The 8,679-nt window shown below is 37.3% G+C and overlaps 1 protein-coding gene across 1 annotated transcript; it reads right to left on the bottom strand.

Annotated features, from left to right (window-relative positions):
- Nucleotides 1-514: 514 nt before the first annotated feature.
- On the bottom strand, nt 515-6,268 carry taf9 (TAF9 RNA polymerase II, TATA box binding protein (TBP)-associated factor). The gene is made up of 7 exons (XM_084730125.1): nt 6,017-6,268; nt 4,519-4,600; nt 3,770-3,906; nt 3,011-3,145; nt 2,837-2,918; nt 1,878-1,991; nt 515-708 (listed from the first exon to the last, which is right to left on the bottom strand). Exons 1-7 carry the CDS (start codon nt 6,050-6,052, stop codon nt 551-553), a joined length of 744 nt encoding a protein of 247 aa, XP_084586251.1. The 5' UTR covers nt 6,053-6,268; the 3' UTR covers nt 515-550.
- Nucleotides 6,269-8,679: the final 2,411 nt, after the last annotated feature.

The following is an 8,679-nucleotide window of genomic DNA, read 5'->3' as shown; positions in this document are numbered from 1 at the left end:
ACATGTTAAAAGTGATTTTTTTAACATGCTGCTGTTGACCCTTGCTTAGCTCTATACACTGGTTCTCCTGCTGCTTCTCCAAACTGGGGGCGTGTCGACTGCAGGTAACACACTGACTGTGGATAAATTCCTCACACAACCACACTTCAGATCATCTGAACTTTCCCTTCAGTGTTTATGCTAAATTATAGCACACAAATGTTTTCTAGCTCTTTCAAAATGTAGATTTTTGGTGGAATATCCATATAAAGTAAGTACAGATGCAACACAGTTTTTATTTTGATGCAGTTTTATTGTAAATCTGGATCATCAGAGCAGGTTTCAGGTTGTGTCTGGGTCCAGTCTGAGGGCTCTCAGCAGACTGGTGCGACTGGTCGACTCCCAGTGTGAACACTGAAGGTGAAGTTGGTCTCTCCGCTTCTAGAAAACTAACATGAGTTCTTAATGAGCCATGATGTGGATCAGTTTGTGGTCAGAACAGTAGCAGGAATTTAGTCAGGATTAAAAAGATTTGTTTTATTTTTTAAGTTGTCTTCAGTCACGCCGTCCGTCATAAAGCGTCGTAGTCGTCATCGTCTTCGTGCTTCCTCTTCAGCGACTCTCCGCTGGAGTTCTGTGACACCATGTTGGTGGTGATGAGGATGTTCTTGGAGCCAATCAGAGACGGGTTGATGAGGACGTTGGAGACGGCGGGCGTGGACGGCGTGGCTGTCAGGATGAGAAGAAGAGCAGTGAGATAAAACTGTGATGGGAGACAAAATCCTCATTCTGACCAAAAGTGTGTCCCAGAGTTCATCTGGAGTTTTTTTTAAGAGGTTTAACTCAACGTTCCACCAGCAGGCGTCTCCGTCCAGCTGTTCACAGCTGTTCACAGGATTCAGACTGAAAAACTGAAACCAGAAATTTATCGTTTTTCAAACAGGGATGTTCTTGAAAACTAATTTCCTTGTTGACTAAACACAATTTTTAATTTAGACTAGTCTAACAGAGAAAACAGAACTGTGGTTTTATCTTTTCCATATCAGCAGAAATATGTTGATGTCAGGCCGAGACAATTTTTTATTTTTTATCAGCTCATACAGGCGACGTGTTGATATTATGGTGCATCTCTGGTTTCTTATTCTCTTAACTAAATATCAAATTAAATACTGGTCCAACAGGGAAGGACCTGCAGCAGATATTAAAGTTTTACTTAATTCAGCAAAGCCACATCAAACTTTGACAGTTTAATAATATTACTGTGATGAGATTATAATAAAAATATGGGTAAATATCTTAACTGGGTTTTAAACTTAGAATATTTAAAAGCATAAACAGACTGGAGCTGCAATGATTAATCAAACTATTCTGGTAATCAATCAATTCTTTTGAGTTATTTTTTAATGAGAAAATGTTAAAATTCTCTGATTTGAGTTTCTCATATGTGAATATTCTCTGGTTTCTTTAGTCCTCTTACGACAGTAAACTGAATATCTTAGCGTTTTTGACAAAGACATCTAAAGACGTCAACATGGGCTTCAGAAAACCATGATCAACATTTTTCTGTATTTTCTGGTATCTTACAGACAAAACCACTAATTGTTTAATAATCAATTAATCAAGAAAATAATTGTCAGATTTATTGATAATAAAAATAATGGTTGGTTGCAGACCTAAACCAGACAAATGATTTTATACTCAATATTCTGTTTAATTCTCTTTCTGTGACATATTTTGTTTTGTTTTTTTCATGATTTGTTTTTTGCTACTGATTTTATCAAATTAAAAAAAGATTGTTCATGTTTTTGTGGATTTTCTGGTTAAATGAACTTCAGATAAAAACATCCTGCTGGTGTCACTGGTTGCAGTCTGATATTAAACTGGTGTCAGGTTCTTACTGGTTTTGGTGGTGGCCGTCTGGGAGGGCGGGGGGATCTGCACAGTGAACCTCTGACCCGTCAGAGACACCGGAGCTCCGACTTTAGTGGTGACGGACTGGACAGACGGAGTTCCTGTGGACAGAACGCCGGTCAGAAAACACAGAAACATTTTTGGTTCCTCTTAGAACTTTTCATCAAAGTTTAGTTGAAACCCTTTCAAAGAATTCTGCCTAGAACCCAATATAAAGGGTTATACCTAGAACCATCTCTGGAGGTTTTATCTAGAACACATTCAGGGGGTTCTAGCAGGAACCTTTTCATATTATAGTACAAAGAACCCTTCTCCAAGGATTTCAACAGTCCTTGAAGAACTCGTCTTCTAAAAAAAGGTTCTTTGGACAAAAAGGGTTCTTAATGGAACCCTCAGTCTCACAAAGAACTCTTGACAAACCCTTTTTTCCAAAAATGGTTCTTCAGAAGCAAACTTCTGAGTAGACGCACAGCCCTTCAGGAAGAACCCTGTTGGAACCCTTATTTATTAAGAGTGTAGCCTATGGAACATGTAAAGAGCTTCATGTTTCCTATGTTTATTTAATAGAAGATCAATTATATTTTACATGATCAATCAGATTCTTAACAATCATTGATTAGTTGTTATTGTCTCTAGTTTGTTACTAAGTTTGTACATGAAACGATATTAAATCTGCTTGTCATGAAAAATAAAACTGTTATTTTGGAGTTTTGTTCAATTTTAAACTAAAACACTTTACTGAGGCACATAAACCTCCTGCAGCACCACAAACTGCTCCGATCGATCAGCCACCAATCATTATCGGCCAATATTCAATCTAAACTGCAAAGGCTGATCAGACAAAAAACAAAATTCCAGTCAAGTTTTATCTGGTTCTGTTATTTTGTGCGTCTGTCTGCGGTGCCTTCTACAGCCTAACAGCTGCATCACGTGATAACAGACTCACCGAGGGTCGGCGTGCTCGGTCTGCTGGAGACGGCGCCGACACTGAGGCGAGGCACCGATATCCTGCTAGCAGACGACGACACCTGGAAGGACAAAAGGAAAAAAAAAAAAAGTGCCTCAGAGAGCAGAACATCACAACATAAACACTGGGGGTTAAAGGTCGAGGGTCTTTTACCTTCTTCTGTACGGACTTCAGTCTGTAGTTGGGCGCCGTCAGGCAGTAACGGTCTGGAGGAAGTCGGGGTCCTGTGTACGGTTTGATCAGCGGGAGGGGAGTCTGGTTCTTCTGTCTTGCAACCTCCAACAGGAACTGAACACAGCAGAGAGCAGAGGGCCAGGTTCAAAATAAGATGTGGGTCAAAGTCTGACGGATCCGTCTGCAATTATTTGTCGATCAAGTAAAAATCATCCACTCTTCAAATGTCTGTCGTCCTACTTTAAGATGTAATCAACCTAAAAAAATTTTAAATCCTCAATTTGAATAACATAGTTTATCAGATTAAATGAGTTTTTATTTCGTGAAATAAACTTTATTTAATGAGCAGAATTAGCCAGTTTCTTCAACATAAATGTGATTTTAGTTCGTACAGGCCTTTCTGTGTGCAGTGAGCAGGAGAACACACAGTTCTGACAGCAGTGAAATGAGGTTTTTCAAAGGTTACGTGCTAAACTGTATGGATGGAATCAGAATATTCTGATGGATAAAGACGTGAATTTTGGAAATGATTACATCTAATTTTTTTCAATAAATTTTGATTTTTGCACGTGAAAAGGTTTGGATCACATGAGTCAGAAACAATCCAGCGCAGCCACCACTGGAACCTAATTCTAAAGAAAATACAATACTGATATTGATGTAATGTCAACGTGATGAACAAAGCTTCAGATTATCTGATAAAGAGACACAGTGGACATGAGGACGGAGCGGGCTTACGTCTCGTGGTGGCGGCGAAGTGAACGACTGGTCCATGCGGCACTGGATGGCCAGTTTGATGTCATCAGCGTCCACGTTGGACTTCTTAGCGTGTGTGGCGTAGATTTTGGCGTCCTCGATGATGGTCGTCACATATCCTACGAACAGAAACCACAAGCAAACTCAGACTGAGACTTCAAAACCTCACAGACAATCATAAAGAAAACACTTTTTAAATGAAGACATATTTTAAATATTGACTTCATTTTCTGTTAGTGATTTTCTTGAATGAAAGATTCGGGCGGCTCTACAGGCTCCTCAGGTTTACTGAGCTTTTAGGACATTCATCCACACACACCCTGAAAGTTTCTATCTTTTATTGTTTTGTTTTATCCCACTGGGTTTTTGCAGACACTCTACAGTCTGTGGTGCCAACAGGCACCAGTTCTTCACATACAAAAACAGTAGAGCTGCAATGATTAATCAATTAATAAATTAATCAACTATTCTGATGACTGATTAAACCATTCGAGTTATTTTTAAGGGCAAAAAAGACAAAAATCTCTGATTTCAGTCTCTTAAATGTGAATATTTTCTGGTTTCTTTACTCCTCTCTGACAGTAACTTGAGGACTTTGAAAATAGTTCAACAGGTCAAAGATTGAAAAATAGGTCCGGATGTGTGCTCCACATGTTTGCACTTATTTTTCAACCTCTGATCATTATCAATCAAAAAAAAAAAAAAAAAAGATCAGTGTTTTTAAAACTCACTGTAGGTGAACTCCAACATCTGGTTGATGACTCGGGGCTCGTACTCAGTGATCCCCATGTCCTTCAGGATCTGGATCATCACCTGTAAAGCAGCCAGGACCCATCAGACAACATGCTGACAAACTTAACTCTGTACGCACGTCTCTATTTCATAAACCAAACAAATATTTGATTACTTTCAGTTGTACTGTCAAGTTTTTAATTATAATTTGCTTGTGATCATTACTTCAAACTGCTGACCTGACCAGGATGTACCTCACCTCTTGACTCAAACCAATTAATCCATTATTAAAATAGGTGACAATTCATTTCATGAATGACTAAGCATTGCAGTGCTAAACTGCTGACATTTCATGGACTGAAACAACTTGAATTTTTTTGTTTTTTCTATCTAAGTACATTGCTTTGACTGCTACTAACAACTACTGGAGTTGCTGCTTGATCAATTAATGATTTGGTGTATGAAATGTAAAAAAATGTGTAACATGCACATCACAAGTTCTCAAAGCCCAAAGTGATGCCTTCAAACTGCTTCTTCTGTCTGACACTTAAAGATGTACTGATTAATTACTGAAGATTTACTGTTATAAATCTCAAATTAAAGCTCAAATCCTCATATTTAAGAAGCCGGAAAGATGAAAAGTTTGATATTTTTGCTTGAAAAACGATTGATCATTATTACAGTGGTTGGCACTTAATCTTGTCTCGATCAACTGATTGATGAATCGACTGCTGGTTGTAGCTTCACTGCCTCGGTTGATCATATGGGCCTTTATGGCTTTTTAAGGTTCATAGGTTATGTAATGATGTCAGAGAATATACAATATATTGCTGCAGAAATAAAGATTGATTGAGAGGGGGAAACACTGTTTGGTATACGCAAATTTTCTCTGTTTTTTAAATAATTGATTGATCATTAATGTTATCAATGACTGATAGAGGTAAGTGCTTACAATGTGCAACTCTACTCATAACCCAAAGATAATAATTTTACTTTCAGAGGAGTAAAGAAACCATGAAACATTCGCAGTATTATGTGCGTCACTTGAAATGGGTGAAATAATTTCACACTAACTCTGTGAAAAAACAAGCGAACAAAACATTTACTGATTTTACTGCAACACCTGCTGTTTATCATCTCTTTCGGTGTCAAACACTCGAACAAAGTTAACTTACATGACCGTTAATGTTAATAAACTCTATTGTCAGCCAAACATTAGGAAACTCTGTAGAAAATACGCACAACTCTCTTATGTTTACACCCCCAAAACAGCTACTGGCTAAGCTAACAGGCTAGCTGCTTGTCAGTGCTGTGAACGGTAATCCAGTGCTAAAGTTAGCTGATAGGCTAGCTAACGGCTGCAGGTTCAGAGAAACAGACACAAACGCGTCGACTGTTGATGTTAAAGACGACATTTAAACAAAACACGATCGGGCTGGAGTTAAACTACAGCTTCGTGTGAAATAAACTGTAAAAACTCTGCATTAATAACGTTACCTGAGCATCTTTCGGGATGGTTTTCGGGGCAGACATTTTGACTTTCCCCGCAGCGCCTTCACTTCTTCTTCTACGATTTTAGCAGCTCAAACAAACAACTGAGCCCGCGGAAGATCTCGCGAGAGTCATAATTGTGACACAAACACTGATCTTTCTCAAACTCTAATGAGCTCTTTTTGCCCCTTAACATCAGCAGATCTTTACCACGGTACTGTCACATTACAAAACATAATTAGTTTGTGCAACGAACACACCGAAACAACAACGCGGCCAAATCTCGCGAGAGTTCGACAAATCTGGGGTTCCCTTCGTAGAGCGACGCCTGTTGGTCAGGGTGTGAACTCCCACGAGATTAACAGCAGAGCCAAGGCAACAACATCCAAAATAAAAATACTAAAAACCAGCGAGTAAAAGTAGTAATTCGATTGTAAAAAATACTGTGTTATGAGTAATAAGTTATAGGTGCGTTAAAATTTTAATTAAGTCAAAATATGCAAAGATAAAATATTGAATATAAAGTATACAATGCAGTAAAATGTCACTGTTGCTCTATTTTATCTGATCTCATTAGAGATCTCAGTGTGACTCAGTTATTAATGTAAAAGGAGGATTTTACTGTTGTACTTTTCTGAAGTAGAATTCATTTAAAACTAGTTTGTATTGGTCTGACACTAATGATTATTTTCATTATGGATTAATCTGCTGATTTTTTCCCCCTTTTTTTCTTGGCTTGATCCAGAGCCCAAAGAAACACCTTCACAGTGTTTGTTTTGTCCAACCAACAGTCCAACCCTCAACTTTATTTCAAATACATTTACTGTATTACAATAATTTGTTTTAAATCAGCTAATGGTTTTGGCAGAACTTGTATGTGTTTAATTTCTAACAAAGTAAAGTACAAGTACTTCAACTTCTACCTAAGTACAGTACTTGAATAAACACACTAGCTGTACTCTGGTTAGCCTCTGTGTGCGTTTAAATTTATTGGAGTACTTTTACATTCTGGCATCAATAATTTTCTTGAAGTGACTGAGTGATAGATGGGTATAAAAAGAGGAAACAGAGCACAGCTTTAACAGCAGACAGTCTGCAGGGGGCGCTACAGGACTTTATATAGAGTTCGTGGTTATGAACCTCGGGGTCGGGCCCTTCCAAATAAACCTGAGGGGTCTTCAGAAGATTGATGGGACAAGAAGTTCTGATATACATATCTATTTTCAGTTTCTAGACTTTTCTCTCATTTTTAAAAAGGAAGAATTACGGATAATTTATCCAATTCAGGGTCAGACTGCAGGGGGGATTTTCTGTCTTTCTTTTTTGGTTTCTGTGTTTGTTTGTTTACTTCTTTCTGTTTGTTTGTTTGTTTCTTTCTTTCTTGACATCCAACAGCTAACATGATATCGTTTCTTGCTCCTGAACATGATGGAGGTTGTTGACAGAGGGGGACCTGCTGACACTATGAACGGCTGTTTAATGCAGATGAAGACATAAATCATCATCATCAGCTGAGCCTCAGAAGAGGAGCCACTGCAGGTTTCCAGATGCCCGATGTTCCAAAAAGACTTTATTTAAAGACGATGAGTCGAGTTCACTGATAAATCTGTTGACCCTCAGTGTGTCAAACAGCAGACGCTGTGTAATTAAACATGTGGACACAGGAACATGTAGAAGAAGTTACACACAGACCGTTGACGAGTTCATCAAAATTAATGTTATTAATGTCCGGGCCTGGGGAGTAAGGGATTACATGTAACAGTATTATGTAATCTGGATACAAAAAGGTAACTGTAGTAGTAAAAATGGGGATTTTATTAGGATACGAGATTTAAGATTAAAATATTAAAATAAGGAAGGATACACTGCCACACAGCACATCAATGCTTCTCTTCTCTCTGACAGTAAACTGAATATTTCTCAGCATTATTGTTGTTTTACACTATTTATGTCCACCACTGTTGTATATTGTTGTTTACTTATCTTTACATTTACATTTACCTTTTCTTTTTCTGTTTTTCTATATTGCTGTTTACAGTAGTACATTAACTTAAGATTATTATTTCTTTTCTTATACGTTGATAGTGCTTATATATACTTTTATTCTTAAATGAGAGAAACTGTAACACAATCAATTTCTCCCCAGGGATCAATAAAGTTTTTCTGATTTTTGAGTTGTGGACAAAACAAGATATTTGAACTTTGGAAAACACTGATCAACATTTCTCACCATTTTACAGACCAAATAACTAATTTATTAATGAAGAAAATGGTCGACAGATTAATTAACTGATAATGAAATGAATCATTACAGGAGAGAATTAAAAAAAACGTGGAGCTTCAAGTGACGCTAAGTGTCAACTAGAACGTCCATAAACATCATTTTGACCTCTGACTTGTAAACTCCTGATAAATACCAGACTAAGAGATTAAAGCATTTATTCTGTTAGATTATATTTTTAAAAATGAAATAACACCAAAATCTAAATTTTGTCAGATTAATTCATATATTTATCAATATGCAGCCATCACATGCAGTAAACTGTAATGATCTCAGATATTCACAGCAGTATTTTTCTGCAGGATAATAACCATCAGATTTAAATCTTAGATTAATCCATAATCACTCAGAGCGAGAAACAGTTTAATATATTTTATAATAATAAACT

Source organism: Lutjanus erythropterus, chromosome 11 (genome assembly GCF_056507025.1).
Source record: "Lutjanus erythropterus isolate fLutEry1 chromosome 11, fLutEry1.hap2, whole genome shotgun sequence".
Classification (NCBI taxonomy): domain Eukaryota; kingdom Metazoa; phylum Chordata; class Actinopteri; order Lutjaniformes; family Lutjanidae; genus Lutjanus; species Lutjanus erythropterus.
The sequence above is the reverse complement of the archived record's forward strand: the minus strand, read 5'-3'. Positions and strand labels throughout refer to the sequence as shown.

What these genes read in the sequence shown, in the direction of transcription:
- taf9 (XM_084730125.1), bottom strand. Translation starts at nt 6,052, where the DNA reads ATGTCTGCCCCGAAAACCATCCCGAAAGATGCTCAG. An exon ending in GATGTTGGAGTTCACCTACA is followed by an intron (nt 3,907 to 4,518) that starts GTGAGTTTTAAA and finishes TTCTGTTCGTAG; the next exon opens with GATATGTGACGACCATCATC. An exon ending in GACGGCCACCACCAAAACCA is followed by an intron (nt 709 to 1,877) that starts GTAAGAACCTGA and finishes TCATCCTGACAG; the next exon opens with CCACGCCGTCCACGCCCGCC.